The 20,484-nt window shown below is 39.4% G+C and overlaps 2 protein-coding genes across 4 annotated transcripts; both read right to left on the reverse strand.

Moving 5' to 3' along the window:
* Window positions 1-7,427: 7,427 nt before the first annotated feature.
* On the reverse strand, window positions 7,428-16,960 carry LOC135679609 (uncharacterized). Of its 3 annotated transcripts, XR_010515307.1 has the most exons (8): window positions 15,305-16,960; window positions 15,075-15,177; window positions 14,249-14,837; window positions 11,766-11,901; window positions 11,511-11,678; window positions 11,200-11,310; window positions 8,264-8,412; window positions 8,007-8,143 (listed from the first exon to the last, which is right to left on the reverse strand). XR_010515307.1 is itself a non-coding variant. In XM_065193557.1 (7 exons), exons 1-7 carry the CDS (start codon window positions 15,314-15,316, stop codon window positions 7,922-7,924), a joined length of 1,341 nt encoding a protein of 446 aa, XP_065049629.1. In that variant the 5' UTR covers window positions 15,317-16,960; the 3' UTR covers window positions 7,428-7,921. The 3 variants fall into 3 exon arrangements, 2 of the variants coding, with proteins under 2 accessions (XP_065049629.1, XP_065049630.1); XM_065193557.1 differs by lacking the exon at window positions 8,264-8,412 and having other exon boundaries at window positions 7,428-8,143; XM_065193558.1 differs by having other exon boundaries at window positions 8,010-8,412.
* A 151-nt stretch (window positions 16,961-17,111) lies between these two features.
* On the reverse strand, window positions 17,112-19,903 carry LOC135679608 (UDP-glucose 6-dehydrogenase 3-like). Its single transcript, XM_065193556.1, has 2 exons — window positions 19,746-19,903; window positions 17,112-18,856 (listed from the first exon to the last, which is right to left on the reverse strand). The coding sequence occupies exon 2, from the start codon at window positions 18,848-18,850 to the stop codon at window positions 17,408-17,410; it is 1,443 nt and encodes a 480-aa protein (XP_065049628.1). The 5' UTR covers window positions 18,851-18,856; window positions 19,746-19,903; the 3' UTR covers window positions 17,112-17,407.
* Between the last annotated feature and the right edge of the window lie 581 nt (window positions 19,904-20,484).

A 20,484-nucleotide genomic window follows, 5' to 3' on the forward strand; every position in this document is an offset into this window, starting at 1 on the left:
ATTCTTATAGTTATAAAAATAAAACATAATTTTATTTACTCTAATGTTATTGATTTTATCGATGAAAGTATAAAAATAGATAAAAATAATAATTTTAATGTCATAATTATGTTTTTAGTGGTGGTGAATGATGATGTTGGTGGGGGTCATGGGTGGTTGTTGTGGATAAAGAGAGAGAGAGAACGACGGTGAGACAAAGGAAGAGGAGGAAGTGGATGACGTAGATATCGACGCTTTGCATCTGTATTAATGTTACTCAACAATTGTGTTGACGCTAATGCATACGTAGAGCATCGTTCAGCATCTACATTGATGTCGACGTAGATACCAAGCAACGTTACTTTATATCTGTGTTGGCATCAATAATGGAGTTTGGTTAGGTACTCCTGCTAATTATTCTGATCTTAAAATTTTTGGGTGTCCAGCATACATACATGTAAATGAAGGAAAATTAGAGCATCGGGCTAAAAAGTGCATTTTCCTTGGGTATGCCTCTTGGGTGAAAGGATACAGATTATGGTGTTCTGATCCTAAATGCCCAAAATTTATAATCAGTAGAGATGTTAATTTTGATGAATTGTTTATGTTATCTTCCAAAGAGGATTCTACTAGTTGTACAAATGATAGTACGCAGAAGCAGGTGGAGCTTGAGATTGGTAGTTCAGATTCTTTTAAGTCGAACTCTTCTACTCAAAGAATGCCAGTAGGTGGTCCCGAGTCTACTGACACAGATGTTCCAGAGGAAGAGCAATATTCCATAGCCAAGGATAGACCACGGAGAAATATTCGACCACCACAAAGGTATGCAAATTTGGTTGCATATGCTTTGTCTGTTGCAGAAGAAACAAGTGAAGTTGGTGAGCCTACTACCTACTCAGATGCAGTTTCTTATGATAATTTCGTTAAGTGGTTGATTGCGAAGAATGAAGAAATAGAATCTCTTCATCAGAATATAACTTGGGATCTTGTGAAGCCGCCTTCGGATAAGAAAATTGTTGGATGCAGATGGGACACTATTGCTGAGGGAAAGGTCCTTGTTCAGAAAATTCATACGAAGGACGATTCGGTTGATATGCTTACGAAGCCTCTTCCGGTTTACAAGTTCAAGCAGTGCTTGGACTTGGTTGGTATTCATTGTTGATGATTGCCCGTTGGGGCTTTTGTGAAGAAGGTGGAGCAAGTTTTGTTGGGACAAGCCAAGGTGGAGATTTGTTAGTTTGGCAAGTCCCATAGTCCCACATCGGGAAAATCAGACTTGTTGTCTCGTCTTGGAACTATAAATAAGGGCTTGGGCTTTAAAGTCAGAGGCACCACAAGTGGCATCACAGATGCACCACAAGAGGTACCATAAGTGGCACCACAAGAAAAACCTAAGTGTTTGCTTTGGTTTAAGTCCATACTCAGTAAATAGTTTGGACTTATAGTTTGGTACTTATAGTTTGGTTTTTCTTGTTTAGTAGTTTCGGGTGTTTTATGGCCTAGGAACATCTTCCTAAGGCATTTGTAATTGTCTCTCTTTTGTAGTAGTAATTTGCTCCTCTTTCGTCCATGGATGTAGGTCAAAGTCAATTGATCGAACCACGTATATATGGTGTTCTGATGTTCTTGTCTCGCTTTTATTCTTTCCATTTTATTGTCTTGTTGGGTTGCCAAAATTACCTTGTGATAAATTTCCTGGGGCTAGCTCTAACAGATACCACGTCAACTAGTAGTCCCCTTGAGCCCGATTGATTATGGGCGGTGATTCACCCAAATGAGGTAGGGCCCTTCCCATCGGCTTCGGGCCAACGAAGGTTCCTTATCATGGGGGTTGATTATTTCACGAAGTGGATAGAAGTCAAGTCATTGGCATCAATAACTGAGAAACAAGTTGAGGGATTTGTATGAAAGAATATCATCACTTGCATGAGATCGTAAAGGCCCTCATCACAAATAATAAGACTTAGTTCAACAACTTGAAATTCAGAGAATTCTATCAGTCTTATGGAATTCAGCTAAGATTCAACTCGGTGGCTTATCCTCAAACCCATGGTCTTGTTGAGGTCACCAACCGAGTTATTCTCAAATATCTCAGAAAGCAAGTCATCGGATTAAAGGGTACCTAGGTCGACGAGTTGCTATGCATCCTTTGGGCTTCCCAAATGACACCTAAGACCGAATTGGAAGAATCATCATTCAGCTTAGCCTTCAGTATCGAGGCTGTCTTGCCACCCAACATAGTCTTCCTGACCCCTCATGTCGAAAACTTCAATGAGAAAACCTATGAGGCAGGACTTCGAGCTGGACTCGACCTAGTTAATAAGACCCGAGCAGTTGCACACCTACGAATACTGAGATATAAGAAGGTGATGGCCAAGCTCTACGATTGAGACATTCGCCCTTGGGGAATTTAGTTGGGAGACCTGGTGCTTTGCAAGGTCAAGATAAGTGACCTAACTTGATCCTGAGGTAAGCTGACACCAAATTGGGAATGATCATACTAAGTTATCAAAGTCATCCGAGATGGGACATATCTCCTCAGGACAACAGAAGGTGTAGCATTACTAAGAACATGACATAGCTCAAACTTAAAGAAGTTTATCCTTAAGGCCCCCGTCGGGGTTCGGTCAAGGTATGCTTCAAACTTGCAATACATGTTAAACAAAGGGAATGCGCTACTTCATTACTCCAAGAAGCATTACATTAAACAGATTGGATCTCTACAACCAAAATAAGATATCGATCTATATAAACAGAAAAAGAACCAGGAACTAGCATCACAACTTCAAAAGCGATTTGGCAATGGATCAAGCATCCGAACAAGGCGATGAGTCAGGTTATCATCAAAAGGCATCTTGCTTTCCATCTGGACATTCTGGTCCTCGAGGTAGTCGGTGAACAAATCCTCCTCAAGCTCCAACTTGGGATTCCTCGCCTTAAAGCAGGTTAAGGCGACCATATATCCAAACTTGTACAAGGCAACCCATGACCTCTCCAGCCCTTTTCTAATCCTACATATGCCTTGTAATCAATGACCGACTCCTCCCGATACCTCAGCACCTTACCCAGCTCGGCCTCCGACATCTCCCCCAACTCTCGAGCTTGCTCCTTCATCACAATAGCCTTTCCCTCAAGTTTTGAGTTGTGTGCCTTCACCAAGTCCAGTTCTCAGACGAGCCCCAATAGCTCATCCTCCATAACCTGGTTACTGCCCCAGACCTCCAACTATTTAGTAAGGGTAGCAAGCTCTCACTCGGCTTCCTCCAACTTCCACGCCAACTCGACCCCCTGAGCATTCGCCTTAGCAATGGCAGTGATAGAAGGGTCAACTTTTGCCTTCTTTAACTTCTCGACCTCTACCTGAAGGTCATCATTTTCTTGAGTCTACAGGTCAATAACGACATTGACATCTCATACCTGATCAAGCAAGGTCGTCACATAGAAATGGTGCCACCAAAGTAGCGATGAGAAGTTAAACAAAAAAAAAAAAACATTCGAGAAAGCCAACTATGGCCCAGCTTACCAGCTCCTCATTGTGATAGCCTCGGTTGAGTAGCACCTTCGAGGGGGAGAGATAAATATGTTTCACCACCCCCAAACACAGAGATCCTCAATAAAACTACTATGAGGCTTCACTATCGCCCCACACCTTCTGCCCCTCCTACAAGCCCTCCCAACTTGGCTACAATGGTGCACCCGAGGTCGGATCAGACAGATCAGCTATTGTCAAAGTCGCGAAAGGCTAGGATTTCCCCCTGCACATGTTAATCATCAACCTTGACCTTTCCCCTCCTTGTCCCGAGGGGGACCTTGAACTCTTGGGACCCTTTGAAGCCTCCGATGCTATTGAAATAAGACTTCCACATGCAGTTGGCTCCTATAGCCCTCTCCCCCTCAAGGGACAGGGTGCCCTCTTCACAATGATCTTGTACTTCTTCTTCCATCGGTTGACGCTAGCATAATGGTCGGGCCAAGCCGAACTCAACTACTTAGGCAACACCTCACGGACAAAGGTCAGGACTACTAAGGTAGTCGTCGTGCCTGAAGATGAGTCATGCCCCTATTTTTTCATAGAATGTAAGTCCATATCTGCAAAGAGGGCTGATATCATGAAACTATAGAAAATCAAAGAGGGAGGTGGTGAAGGGTTTGGGTCGTATCTCAAGAAACCAGATTGAGACCCACATCAACTAGCCAATCCTCGTCCATCTTCTAGGTGGCCTTGGATGAAGAGAGTATGTCCCTTAGTTGAAGCACCTGGGCCCCCTCTTCATCCGCAGTAGGGGATGAGTATTGTCAATAGAGCATGCCGACTAGGCAGGGTTGAACCCCTAATCCCAACCTAGACTTCCAAAAAAGAAATGCTCCTTCCAACTCTTATTATTCGAGGGAGCACCACTGATTTTGAAGCCCCCCGAGGTCAAGTAGTTCATGTTTTTCCTTTTGCACAATCGAAAGTAAGCTATAAAAAGCTTATGGGTCGGGGAGATACTGGTGCGCTTACACTCTCCGATGAACACTACCAAATAGCACTAGGAATTGTGCACACGATGATATGCCCCATCATTCAAGGTAGGACATTATCACTAAGTGAAGAGGAAGGCGGAGTCCTGCCTCGAGGGCGTCGTACGACAAACACAAAGACCCAAGTGTCAAATCATACAGACGCTGGCCAGGACGAGGAGCCTGTAGGTCGAACTCGGTCGAGATAGAAGATTTGACTTGCAAGTGCTCCAGGAGTGGAGTGCTCACCATTGAGTTGCAATCATGTGAACTCTTCATCGACTCTAAATCCTAAAGAAACTTGAGGTCTATAGAAGTTACCCCCTAGACGAGGGAGAGGCCAAGACCCCTTTTACCCTAAACTATAGGAGGACAAGGTTTGGACCTCGACCGATTAGCGATCGGTGGATTGGGAAGAACTTGTGCCAGAGGAGAGCTTCATCCCGACCTAAGGTGCAGAAACCAAATGGTGTACGACCTAAGGATTGACTCACCTTTCGAAACTAGAGCCGAGAAGGAAGCTTCCAAAATGTTAGGGCTCGAGCAGTGGAATGAGCCCCACTAAACAGGAGGTTTATAAACATGGGATGACCTCTCTCCTCTACGATTGGCATAAGTGTCCCTTCAAGATCATATCGAAGGGGCATTCCACCGTTGTTGAGGTGCCAATCGAGGAAGATACAGAGAAATCTCTCTCTCTCTCTCTCTCTCTCTCCTCCCACTATAGATGCTGGTCGAGGAAAGAAGACTTTCCCCTCTTATGATGGAGGCACCCTCCATGATTGAGTCAAGTGTCCCCTCGGGACAACTCTGAAGAAGACGCATAAGTTGGAAAGACGATCTACACTAGAAGATCCACTATGGCATAGGAATAAAGCCAAATGTGTCTGAGATGCATAAGTCGGGAAGACTCGACCTGCGTGAAAAAAAAATTACTATGGTAAAAGGTTGGGCCAAATAGCGCCTACGACGCATGAGTCAAGAAAAAACTGACTCGCGCTGAGCAAAATCCACTATGGCGAATGCACAAGGTGAAATGCGCTCGAGATGTATGAGTCAGAAAGACCCGATCTGCGTGAAGAGAAATCCGCTATGACAGAAGGTCGAGCCAAATGATGCATGAGACGCACGAGTAAAAAAAAATCCAACTCGTGCTAAGCAAAATCCGCTATGGCAAAGGTACAAGACGAAATGCGCCCAACATGCATGAGTCGAGAAGACCCAACTCGCATGAAAATAAATCTGTTACAACGGAGGGTCAGGCCAAATGGCACCCAAGGCGCATGAATTGAGAAAAATCTGGCTCGTACCAAGCAAAATCCACTAGCATGGAAGCACAAGGCAAAATTCACCTAAGACGTGTGAGTCGGGAAGACCCAACTAGCATGAAGAGAAACCTGCTACAATAGAGGATTAGGCCAAATGACACATGAGGCACATGAGTCCAGAAAAATTCGACCTACGCTAAGTGAAATCTGTTATGACGGAGGGGCAAAACCTAATATACTCGAGACACCTAATTTGAAAAAACTTAACCCACAAGATAAGATCCCGAATGATCCTGTGTTAAAAAAATTAAACGACATGCTTCAAACACAAGAGTCCTGAAGCACACCTTCCGGGGGGGGGGACAAATGATAGAAAATATATAATTAGCTAGCCACTGCCCGCCATGCAAACACCACATAAGGCTCATAGGGGAAAAGGCTCAAACGACCCAACACTCGCTTGCTTGCGTGGATAGAAGTCTAAGAGGCAGCTCGAGTAGGTTACCAAGCTGTCTGCCTTAAGATATATTCACAAGAATATTCTCGGGAGTCCAAGGGCAACTCAGGTTAATTATCAAACTACCTCCTTTACGAAATATTCACAAGAATATTCGCGAGAGTCCGAGAAGCAGTTCGGTATGATTACAAACTACTTCCATTGTACAATATTCATAGCAATATTCTCGAGAGTTCAAGGGGCAACTCGAGTCAATTATGCATCCCTTACAAAATCGTTATGGGACATTCCGTCTCTTGTATAAAAACATACCCTCAGCTCCAAATGAGGGACTCAAAGTTAAAGAAGTGGACTTCAGTACTAACTTAAGTGTTAGAGAAATCAACTCAAGAAGCTTCTCTCGACTCCGATCTTCATGTATGTAACGACTCAAGAGAAAGCACTCTCCACTTCGGACGACTTCGCACGTACGAATCAAGACCATGTCATACTAACAAAAATGTCAACAATTTTTTTCCCTAATAATTATTTTATTAAAAAAATAATTTTGTTGTTTACATCATTAAAGAACGTAAGCATTTTTTTATGAACATCAATTGATTTCCAAGAATTTTTGTTTTCTCATGAGTATAAAATCATCCAACAAACAAAAATGAGTGAGCCTTTCTTATTTTGAATATTCAGCAAAGTTTGTGAAGAATATAATTAGCAAACAATATTATAACCAATTGCTCAAGACAATCATGGAGAGCAAGAAACTGCGTTCCAAAATAATAGAGCAATATAATATGTTATGACATTTGTGATCGTAAAAATTTGACATTTAATTGAGGTAAAAATTATGGATCAAATAGTATTTTTGATAATGTGCCTCCTCATTATCCAACTACAAAAGTGAGCAAGGTCCCAAAATAAATTTATAACAGCTAGATGCATATATTACTATTAGTTTGAGCTTAAATACCTTGGGATGATTCTCGAAGTTCAATAAAGTTAATAGGCTGTTTATAAATCATGACAAATAATATTAGACCCAAGCATTTAGACATAAGAGACTCAAGTAAAAAAAATTAATTCTTTGAATAAGATTAGAAAGTCATAACAACGTTAGATCATCATTCGGATATATTAATGAATTAGTTATTTCATAAAATAGCGGTAAAATGTTTAAGCAGTCATACCCGCACGTAATCAAGAATAATACCAGTTCATAAACTCGGTTCATTGAAAGCCTGGACAGGTTATATTTTAAGAAACTACAGCCCGACCATAGGATCACACCTAACATAAGGTCAGGCCATTTGTAGATGTACCATTTCATGAATCATTCTATCCCAATCCAATTCTTAACTAAAAATACCATTTCATGTAAGTAGATGTACAACATTTGCAGGATATACAAAACACGAACACAATTTTCTACCAAAACAGATTTCCTATTTGAGTTGTATCAACCACTTTTCAAGAATAATGCATCACCACAAAAGGTAACAATAGAAAAAACAATTGCTAACCTCTTCCCGACCAAAACCAATTTGCTGATAGGAAGCCATCTGTAGGATTTTGCACTCAGTAACCATCGTTGTCCTTTGCAAGCATTATATTCAAACCTTGTGCCCATGAGAACAATAATCAGCGATCATTATCATCACAGATTCAGATACAAACTGCACTGACAACAATAATTAGACCAAGTGGTGGGCTTTTTCGGCCTTCATAAATCTTCCTTGATAACATTCTTATCCTTCTCAACATCGTTAGTAGCTTCACTAGGATGCCACTCTAAAGTGTGATCTACCTCGGTGTTGGCATAGACGACACCTAAAGCTTCAGTCTCCTTGGGTGCTTCGGTGTCCAAAATATTCTGTTTGATATTGCAACAACCAGAAGAGCAGGACTCAAAACTTGGTTCCAAACCGGGGGCCTGGTCAAGCCTCTGATTTTAGCGGATCAAATTAGCAGGCAATCAGTAAATAAAGCAACTAGAGATCCTGGAGCAAATTAATTATTCAAAAGATTGTTGAATGTAAAATATGCAGAGTAAGAACATCATTACCTTGTATCCTAGTGACCAGTGCCTCCTTTTCTGGTGGGGTTGCTTTTGAGGCTTAAGTGGTGTTCACCTAGCATTCTATGCCAGTAATACCTTGTGTAGCAGCACAGTTTTCACTCCGCGTAAAATTAAGGTGGTTCAGGCGCGTCAAGCTGGTTCATGAGTAAATCAATTGATTTAGGCCACTTCATGTAGGGTTGCTTGTGGTATTTTCCTAGCATTCAATGCCAATTGTACTTTGTGAAGAACTGTGGGGTTGCTTTTGGGGCTTATGTGGTGTTTTCCTAGCAGTGGATTCCAGAAACACCTTGTGCAGCAGCACAGGTTTTGCTCACAAGAAGTGGAATGAATGTGATTCACTCAACTCATGTTGGTTCATGTGTCAATCACTTAATTCAGGCCACAACAAGCACAGGAAGACTCAGTGTTTGCAGCACTTACAGCACTGACTAAAATAATGAAATCACTAATTTATAAACAAAAACCCGAGTCAAATTGATGATTTATCAAAAGAATCACTCCTATACAGTATTGGATTTACATATTAATTAGACAATAACTACTATTCGTATAAGTAAAGTTTTTTTGTGATGCAAAATTGCAAACATTACTGAGGTCTATAGTGGGAAGAAACAACTGAAATGACAAAAATCCTAAGCAAACCATATTGGACTGATGAAATACCTCCACAATTTGATAGATCTGGAATTCAGATTGAAACCTTTTGACTGAACAGGTATTGCTTAATTGAACATTTTTCACACAATGCCTAACAACAAATCATCAAATACAAAATTGCATCGACTTCTTAGAGTGAAGAGTGAATTAAACAAAATCAATTCATGCTTCCTTCCATGTCCCTTCTATGTTCTTGTACCTCCCTTGGTGCATAACGTGGAGCATGAATGATGGAGGTGATAGTTCAATCACTAGGAAATCAAGACAATGAGCAGATTTGATAATAGTCATTGAGCTCTGTTGATGGAACATCACTAGTCAAACTAAGAGCCTTCAAGTCCTTCATTCATGTTACCAACAAAGTTCTTCATCTTCCAAATTAATTTGACTCACCTCACCCACTATGTGCATCTACAATCTCCTATCAGCATGTCCATGATAACAAGAATAACAAGCCATGATATCCCAACTATTTAGGGTCCATTACATAGATCTTTAGCCATCAATGAGTTCGGTAACGCAATATCTCTAGTCAAATCAAGAGCATTCAAATCTCTTTTTATTTATTTCTAAGAGTCTTGTGTTATCCTATAACTTATGCAACTGATCCTAATCTTCTTACTGTTTCTAACAAAATCTCTTGGGTCCCCATCTACCACACCTCACATCACTACCTTAGATATTCTCTTGTTTTATCATTTATTGGGACAAGTACCTAATTGTTATCAAATCAAAACATTTGTTATTCTTCAACATGGAAATCCCACTTTTTTTTCCCTTAGTAGAAAAAATATGATTGCACTACCCAACTTTTACTCTATGAATAATATATTTATCAATATTTTCTTCTTTTTGAATGACACATACAAGACAGTTAAAATTTTTACTAGTAGGAACTTTTTCATCCATCTTAAATGCGGCTTATTTTCTTTTATTATTTTTCTAAAATTACATTCTATGTATTCAGTTTAGTCCCACTTAATCTGAAAGCATTAGTTTCTAATATTTATCTTTATAACTCAAGTTCAAAAATTATACCAGCTACACTTTTTATCAGTAAAAATAATATCGTCAGCGAATAACATACAAGGTAAGGGTATAACCTGGTATACAATCAGTAATTTTATCCATTACCTATGTTAAAATATATGGACTTATGGTGGACCCTTGATGTCGTAATCATTAACCCCTATAAGCCTAAATACTCTATCATACATATCATGAGATCATGTCAATATAATTACCATTACCACTTTTCTTTTATAAAACCCATGATCATAAATATCTAGAAACTCTATCATAAGTTTTTCTAAATCCATTAGTAGTATATGTGAATCTTTCTTCTTCTCTATATTTTTCATTTAAAATTTCAATAAATAATTAAGTATTGTGGTTGATCTTTCAGGCCTGAGACCAAACTGATTCATAGAGAGACTCCTTTCGGCATGTCCAAACCACATTAGATGAATTTTATCATTTTAACTTCAATCAAAATAACTCATTAATTATTTAACGATATAAACATTTTTATTCTATGTTTCCTAGTGACCTAAAACCTCAACTCAATGGTAATAACTTCCTAGATATGCTATTTTATAATTACCCAACATTCTAAAATAATTAAACCCATAGTATACAATTTGAACGACCAGCAGTAAACAATTTGAATGACAAGCATAGGCTACAAATGCAAGCAGACTATGTTGGAGATACATTTGCATGAAAATTAATTAGAAAAAAAAAAACTGAAGTTGCATAAGGAAAAAGGTAGCATGATAGAAATGGGACATCAACAAGTAGAAAACATAAAATAAATCCCTACTTTGGACAAATAAAATATATTGATACTTTAGCCAAGTATTCTTCAGATCTTTAGGATAATTTGGCGAGTATTGGTGACTAGAAGTCCAACCATGAAAACAACCACTTTGCTATGAGGCATAAGCCTACACACATTAAACCTCCCCAATTCCCACATGGTGGGAGCCTCCTCATAAAGTAGGCTGCCCTATTTACATAGTCTTCAGGTTTATAACTAGACATAATATCCTTTCAATTTTTAAATAATTATGTTCTCACCTGTAACAATCATGCAGGAGAAAATTTTCATCTTGCAAATCAATGTTATCATTATTTATATAATAAAGGAGATATAGAAGAAAAAAATAAGGAAGTGTATCAGAGGACACCAGATTAAATCGAGAAATAGGTAATATTGTTCTCTGAAAATAATATATATCAGAGGGATACTAGAAATATACCTCCAGTGCAGTCTTTAATCTCCTAATTTCCATGGACTGCTTTTCAGCTAGTTTATTTACTTCCCGGAAGTGCCTAAGGGCTGTAATAGATTTCTGTTGTTCTTTCTGCACCTGTAATACTCAAACAAAAGAAAGTTATCCATCTTACAATCTTTAAATTCAGCATAATTTCTTAAATGCGTTTAGAAGCTCAGCCGAAATTCTACATAGGTAGATACTAAAACTAGCCAGTCGGAAACCAGATTTTCACATTAATCAGGCAGAGATATAAAATTGTTCAGGGATTGCCAGTCTGAATAAATAGTTTATACCTGTTCCTCCAAATCTTGAACTCTCCTAATAGATGCTTCTTCAACAAGAGCTCGGCGTCTGGATTCTTCTTCGAGCATGTCTGTGAACTGGTATCTCAATTCAGCCATTTCTTGAGTAAGATCTTCTGCTTCTTCCATGGCCTTAAGTTTTACTTCCCTTAGTTCTTCCTAGAATATTAAAGTAAAATGCATCAGCAAAATGAACTTTCTTCATTTGCAAAGATGACAAAGAGTGCCATCTATTTATCATTAGACCTTAAGCTGATTGACTAGAAGATCAGATTCATGAATTTGTTTTGCCATCTTCTCTATTTCAGTCTTCACATGTTCATCTTGAGATGTTACAGCAGCTAGTTTCGCAGAGGATGGACCCAAATTCTCTGCAGAAGTGCTTTAAAAGAAAAGCATTTTTGTTACAACAAGAATTTAATGATTGAAAATTGATTCAATCTCATTAGATGCATCAGACCGAGAAAAATGTGATGTCAGTAAATGTCAACCAAAAAACAATGAGAAGCAGAACAAGGCACTAGCACCAACATAAATAATAAAGTTTCCAAGATTGTCAGTCATAGTGATGTAAACACAACTACGTGGCGTACTACAAGATTACAAATATTCCCAACACCAATTGCATTAACGGATCATTGCATATATATGCATGAATGTTAAGTAAAAAACCCTTCTTAGCTGTTGAATTATACTTCACAAAATCATACAAGTATGGAATGACATCTCAATCAAGGATCACCTACTTAATGGTATGACAATGTGTTGATACCATTCCAATATGGTATCATTTCATGTTGTGCCAGTTGGGATACCCTTGGAACAGTCAGTACAAGCCAAAGAGTAGAGTAGCTATATATCAACCAACACCTACAGAATGGTCAGCGTAGACTGTATCAATACCTTTCGAGCACAGTACATTTCATTAGTGACAACACATGCCACATGCCCCGTGACACAACAAGCGTCGACTCAGTCACCGAGCACTAATGTCACGACCTGAGTCTGATGAGCTAATTGGCCAATAACCCTTCTTAGCTGTTGAATGAATGTTAAGTAAAAAACCCTTCTTAGCTGTTGAATTATACTTCACAAAATCATACAAGTATGGAATGACATCTCAATCAAGGATCACCTACTTAATGGTATGACAATGTGTTGATACCATTCCAATATGGTATCATTTCATGTTGTGCCAGTTGGGATACCCTTGGAACAGTCAGTACAAGCCAAAGAGTAGAGTAGCTATATATCAACCAACACCTACAGAATGGTCAGCGTAGACTGTATCAATACCTTTCGAGCACAGTACATTTCATTAGTGACAACACATGCCACATGCCCCGTGACACAACAAGCGTCGACTCAGTCACCGAGCACTAATGTCACGACCTGAGTCTGATGAGCTAATTGGCCAATAACTTCATTTCGGTTCTTCAACCACGGACCAAAATGCTTAAGCGGAAGTTGTCGTAGTGCACTCATCAGACCCATATAAGTCAATCATAGTCATTGCTGACTTTCGTTGTGGGACTAAGTGGGGTGTTACACTATCCCCCACTCAATTAGCTTGACGTCTTCGTCAAGGCCCAACATAACCCAGATCGAACCCTAGCATTGTGCAAGTGAGGTTTAACCCAGTGGTGGCTCAATGTCGTGATGAGTTCTCTGACTCCATCCACAGGTAGCCCTTTCCTACTCAAGCTCTCTCACCCTACCCAAATGCTAGGTCGGCTCTGATACTAAATGTCACGACCCAAGTCTGATGAGCTAACTGGCCTATCAACTTTGTTTTGATCTAAACCATTGACCAAAATGCTTAAGCTGAAGTTGATAGTAGTACATTCATCAAACCCTTATAAGTCAATCTCAATCTTGCCTACTTCCGATGTGGGACTAATTGGGGGTGTTACAACTAACCTCTTTTTTCTGTCTAACAATGATGTTGACAAAAAGTATAGCAAGTGCAAACTAAAAGGAAGGAAATGCAAACAGTATATTCTTATAACTTCTTTCACTGGCATGGCCTGATTATCGTATGATAATGTACCTAAATAGACTCCTTAAAAATGTAATCATATATAGAGCAACCCACTCAATAAACTCAATTTGGTTTATATTGGTCTAGAGACGTTTATTTTGCCATACATTGTAAACATGCAGCAATTTAATGTATAAGAAATTTGATAATCTTAAATCCTACAAAAGAATAAAAAGAACCCTCAAGAAGAAACAGAGAGCAATAGACATCAGAACAAATTTCTATGAAACCAATACAAGCTTTGCATATATCTCTCATTTCAACATCAACCAGCTAAAACTTTACTGACCATATGATAGAAACAATTTTCACTTGTTGCTATATGTCGATCTATTTCAAAAATTGTGTTTCATGCCAAACATGGATTGAATTTTATTAGGCATTATGAACTCACACGACCTGATATAAATGCACTCTTCAAAGGATTAGATTGTTACTCTAGGTTGCCATTTTTAAGCAAATTTCTAGTGATGTAATAGAGAAAGAGAACAACTATCATAAATATGAACTTGCATCCAATATCAACATGAACATAATTCATGTAATCAGGTTTCAAAATGCAAACATAGAAGATAATAAATTATTGCTAAGTGATAAGATTTTAAGATGACAATTGCTGTCAAATGAATAATATACAAAAGACAGACAATAACAAATAAATGTTCCTTCAAAAGAAAAACAATCATACCACATGTCTCTTGACAAAGGAAGCTCTTCCCTTAATTTAAGCAGGAAACTCCAATCAAGTTGATTGTCTAAATGGATACCCACTTTGCTATCTTGCCTCAGTCTCTTGTCAAGTTCAACAATAAGGGAATATTGTTTAGCATTTCTCTCAAACAGAGTTTTTTTCTCATTTTCCAAACAACTAATCATCTGTTGCATCTCCTGAAGCTGAGTTTCAAGTATGTTCAACCGCTTGTCCACCGTGGTTTTTTCTTCAGCAAGTTGTTGCCCAAGTCTCTCTGCTTCAATGCATCTCTGCTCTAGAGAAGTAATGTCAAGTTTTAAACTCTCAATTTCACATTGTGAATCTAGAAGTGATGTCTCAAGGTTCTCTATTTGCAAGTCAGACTTTTTCAACTCATCCTCTTTATATTTCAATTCCTCCATCAAAATCATGCACCGAGAATCAGCTTGCACTAATTCCTCACTGATCAGCCTTAGCTTATCATTTAATCTTTCAGCTCCTGCAAGCTTCAGTTCAAGGCTCTCTACATGTTCAGCCATAAAATTTGCCTCTACATTTCGCAAATTCAATTGATCCTGCAAATATTCTGTATGGTTTTTAGTTAATGCTACACTAAATTGAGAATCCACAAGAACACAAAACCCAGGAATATTGACCTCTGAACACAAAATTTGCTAAAAAAGTATCATTGATCAACTGTTGGTAGTTTAAAATTAATAGCATTTAACCTATCTATCAACATACAAGCAACAGATAAATTTTTATCCTGATGGAATATGATGATAACTAGTAAAGAAGAGCTTGGTAGATGCTTCTTAGCTACCTATCTCTTGGTGGCAGTTCCTCAACTCCCCTTCCAATTTCTCAATGTGCATCCTGTCCTGGCTACAGGCTGCTGATACTCCTATTTCATCCAATCCTGATCGCTGTAACGACAAAATCTTGGACTAAAATAAGGATGTGCTCAAGTAAATAATATTGCAATCATATTGTGCTGCTAACATCACAATAAGCTCTAATCTTAATGGAAAACTTGTCAAAGGGGTGAGTTACATTGTTAAACATCTTCCTCGTCACTGAAGTTAAGCAGCATTGCCACTGTATTCATTTTCGAAACTATGGGATATCTGGAATATACTGCATATGAGAGAACATAAACAGAAATGACTTGCTTAGTTCTTAATGTTTTGGTCCTAAATCCAAAGATAATCAACTTGACCAAATGGCAAATATGACGCACGAACAAGAATCAACTTAGAAAATAAATTCTGCAGATTAAATACAAACCAGCTTAGAGAACCAGCAAAGCGCTGACCTTACCCAGATAAGCTAATTATGTATGGCTAGAGTTGGGTCTGAAGATCGTAATTATCTAACATCAGAATAACATACAAGTTTAATAGCCCAACTTTTTGGATCAATAAAGAACTTATATGATGAACTCAATAAAAATCACAGAAATGAAAAATAAATGCATTTGTCGATAAAGGAAAGGAAAAAACACAGAGAAATAAGCATGTACAGTAACAGAGCGATTCATTTGACACTCAAAATATGCAAAAGCGCGAGTAAAAATATCTGCAGTTGTTTACATATTTCAACAAATTAGCAGACTACAAACGTAATAGCACTGCATCGGTCGAAACAGCTTTCCTCCTCGAAACGAATAGCTATTACAATCAAAAGGAACTGGGGAGAAACCTAGAAACAAACATTTGCGACTCTTCGCCTAGATCGAAAAGGAGAACGGCAACATGAAATTAGTAGTCACTATGGAACTCATCAAACAACACGCCCAATTTAATCGAAGAGAAAAAAATATAATAAATTCAAGAAAAGGGAAAGAATAACCTGACTACAAACGGGATATCAAACGATCAATCGGGCGATTACTCACGTCTAAACAACTGAAATCAAAGATGACGGCAAAGAGCGAGTGCAAACTGAAGGGAGAATGCAGGAAGATCGGGGAGAGACGAATCCCCAAACTCACTCGACGAATTTAGGAGTTTCGTCCGAGCACAGAAGAATGGATCGTTTCAGTTCAATCCACGTCTTGTTGGGATGCCGTGCGGCGTTTAGATTGGTGGATGATTAGTATTAATGAGGGTAAATAAGGCTTGTAGACCAACTTAACCAACCGGGTCGGGTTGAAATTGAACCGCGGCGCGCAGTGACGGAAATGCGTGCTTCCGCGGAAAACCCGACCCGCATGCCCTCGAGTCGGATCGTGATCGACATTTGACCCATGAATGCATATGAGTCATATTAACCGATTCGGGTCGGATAAAACCAGTGACTTTTGTCGATGATTAATATCCCTACAAGGATTATATCTGTATAATTCTTAAAGCTCGACCAAAACTTGTTGTGTCAGTTCAAAATTAAATTTTTCTACTACATTTTGCAGTTATATGCTTTACGTTGATCGATACTTTGAGGAGATTTCCAAACAATCTGCAAAGAAAGCTTTTCTCGAATTATGGATACAAATTTATTTTAGATTTTATAATGTGTTCAAGCTAAAATTGCATATATTTGCCTCTCTCAGGTTCCTGTAGTCTTAAGACACTCCGCTCAATATTAACATGTTGTGCTTGTGCAGTTTGCTGTAGAGTTTATGGTCATAGTTTCTTTTCGTATAGGCTTGAGTTCCACGTATCAACATTATGTCCAACATTTAGAATAATCAACTATGTATGAGCAGAAAACCTGTTATGAAGCAGTTTAATTGCCTTTAATACTTGGCGAATTCAGAAGCTTTTTCCAATGAACCACAATAACGCACTGATGCACAGATACATCGAGGCCAGAAATGTGTGAGTTACAAGGTCAAAAGTAATTTTTAGAAAACCAAATATGGCATTCAGATGAACTAGCAATTCGTGTTTTCCTCTCACAGCAAGAATGAATGGAGTACAATACCCTAGCAGATAATGCAACAGAAGACACTTCGACACAAAGTATGTAAGAGTGGTGGAGGAAGGACAACAGTGCAATCAACCATTCCCTGTCTAACTAAAATGTGAGGACAAAAGACAGAAAAATACCCAATACAAGACAATAGTTTTGAAGAATCCTCAGTTTGAAACTCAAAACCTAACCCTGATCCGTAAAGAGTCTTTTACCGTATATCGCTCTCCACTGAGCTCCCAATTAGACCACAGCAGGCATGTCCTTGAGCCACGGATCCAATGGCTTCCCAATCGAGAAAACGATGAATCCAATCTCCCTTAGCTTCTCCGGATCCACCACATTGCGCCCATCAAAGATAAAAGCTGGTTTCTGCATGTTCTGGAAGATTTTTGCATAATCCAGCTTCCTGAACTCATCCCATTCAGTCAGGATGCAGACCCCATGTGCTCCCTTGGTGGCCTCGTATGCGTCCCAGGTCACTGTCACCTCCTTCACGGCTGTTGGGCTCATTGGCTGCAGGTGGATAGGGTGATCCCAGTCGAACTTATTCATAGCAAGATCACGCTGAATCTGGTCTTCAGATACTTGAGGATCGTAGATGCTAATCTTGGCCTTGTCCCCCAAAAGGCCCTTGCAAACATCAATGGCTGGCGTCTCCCTTGTGTCACCTGTGTCTTTCTTGAATGCAAACCCAAGTACAGCAATCTTCTTTCCAGAAACAGTATTGAACATGGAGGAAACCACCCGGTTCACAAACCTGCTTTTCTGGTAGTCATTGATCTTGATAACCTGCTTCCAATAGTTGGCCACTTCTGGAAGACCATTGCATTCACAGATGTAGACCAAGTTAAGAATGTCCTTCTGGAAGCAGGAGCCACCAAATCCAACACTTGCATTCAAGAACTTAGGCCCAATTCTGGAGTCCTTCCCAACAGCATAAGCCACCTCAGATACATTTGCTCCTGTAGCCTCACAAAGTGCCGAAATGGCATTCACTGATGAGATCCTCTGAGCCAAGAAGGCATTGGCAGCGAGCTTGGATAGCTCAGCAGACCATAGATTGGTTGTAATAATTCTATCCTCAGGAACCCAATTGGCATAGACCTCCTTCAGTGCTTGGACAGCCTTCCGACCCTCCAGGGTCTCCCGCCCACCTATAAGCACTCGATCAGGGTTGAATAAATCCTGAATTGCTGTACCCTCTGCAAGGAACTCAGGGTTGGAGAGGATCTGGTAATTTATGCCTTTGCTGTTGTGGGTTAAGATCTTTTCGATTGCCTCAGCAGTCTTTACAGGGACAGTGGACTTCTCGACCACAATTTTGTCAGATTTTGAGACATCAGCGATCATGCGAGCTGCACTCTCCCAATAGGTAAGATCAGCAGCCTTCCCTGCACCAAGGCCACGGGTTTTGGTTGGAGTGTTGACTGAGACAAAGATGATATCGGCATCACAGATATGCTTCTCTACATCAGTACTAAAGAAGAGGTTCCTTCCTCGGCACTGCTTAACCACATCTTCAAGCCCTGGTTCATAGATTGGGAGTTGATCACTGTTCCATGCTGCAATGCGAGTGGCAGAGATGTCTACAACAACCACCACAATGGAGGGACATTTCAAGGCAATGACGGCCATGGTTGGGCCACCGACATAGCCAGCACCAATGCAGCAGATCTTCACCATCTTTGCCTGTCAAAATAGTTTGAACCAATTAAACAAACAACAGTAGAAGATAATCAGAATTAAATCATTCATGGTGGTGGTTCACCTCAAAACATTAAATCATACATGAAGGTGATCAGGTTGACAAAAGGTCCAAGTGACTAAACCTGCAACGTCTTCTTATTTGATTTCTTTGAAAATAACCAGAATTTAGGTGATCCAAGCAAGTCGATGTATATTAATTTCCCAAGACCAAACAATTGGAATTAGGAAAAGGACAATCAAAAGTTAGAAGTTTCAAAAAATAAAAGGAGGTTACGAACTGGGTGAATAGAAGATCTTGAGATGAATAGATAGATCAAGGTCTAATTCTTTCAGTAGAAAATATTTTATAACTGTAGAAGAAAGACAAGAAGATGATCTCCCAGTGGAAGCTACTCAAGCACAAAGAAACCATGCATACGCATCAGATCTGAACATGGACAATCTGCGAATACCAATTGTACATACCAAACCTATCACGTGAGACTAATTGCTAAGGTACATTAGCATACACCACAGATCTGAACTTAAAGTGACATGATCTGTACAAATCTTCAGCTCCAGAGGCTGAAATATATGTAGATTTGGAACCAAACAATACTTCCCTAACGAATCTGATTCATTTCTTAATCATCCTAAGTTGTGAACCAACGGAACGAAACAAATAGATCTGTTGATCCAAAATACCAACTAACATCCCCATCCCAGATCAAGCACGGTAATTGGATCCACTCAAAATCTTGCACAAAAATAACAGATCTAAGCTCTGTCGCAAGACAAGGTGACTATTTGACACTTGGAAGAAGTCAAAGGATAATGGAGATTTGGCAATACAACCAAAAATAAGAAGCTTCAGATCGGGTGAGAGCATTACCTTCCGAGAGACTCCCGATGCTTTTCTTCAAGGGAGAGATCGGAATCAGCAGAGGCACAGTGAGATCTAAGATCCTAGAGAGAGAGAGAGACGGAGAGACAGCGAGGAAGAGAGAGGAAGTCTCCGTGGCGGAAGAAGCGGTGCGCTGCACCATCTTATATACCGAAACGAGTCGCCGTCCCTCGTCTCCTTCGTCGAACTCACCGACAGCACGAAAAGTCAAGCGAACGCGTTGGTGAGCTGGACGACTCCAGATCTGCCAAACACGAATTTTGATGAGCCAGAAAAAAAAATATCCGTCTTTTAGATTAATCTTGGGCATAAATTTTCATTTATTCATATGAGAATCACGTTGACCGTCCACGTAATCATATCGGCCAGCTATAGAGTTAAAGAGCACATCATTTTAAATTTATTCGATGGGATTATTTCGAAGCTCAAGCCAATTAAAAATAAAAAAAATATTTTTAAAATAAAAATTGATGGAAAATATATTAACGATCAATTATCTAACACATAAGTATACGAAAATTATTATGAAAGGAAAAAGATCCATATCACGCCCAACACATCCATTACATGGACAAAAGTTTAAGCCAGATCATTCATGACTTTCTTCTCTTATCACTCATATGGACAAAACGTCAAGAAAAAGATATTGGAGTAGTTACAAGTTATCCCCTCGAATACTAAGTATAAAAATTAATCTCCAGTGCTATGTCGAAGAGCTCTGCTTCCA

Source organism: Musa acuminata, chromosome BXJ1-7, assembly GCF_036884655.1.
Source record: "Musa acuminata AAA Group cultivar baxijiao chromosome BXJ1-7, Cavendish_Baxijiao_AAA, whole genome shotgun sequence".
Classification (NCBI taxonomy): domain Eukaryota; kingdom Viridiplantae; phylum Streptophyta; class Magnoliopsida; order Zingiberales; family Musaceae; genus Musa; species Musa acuminata.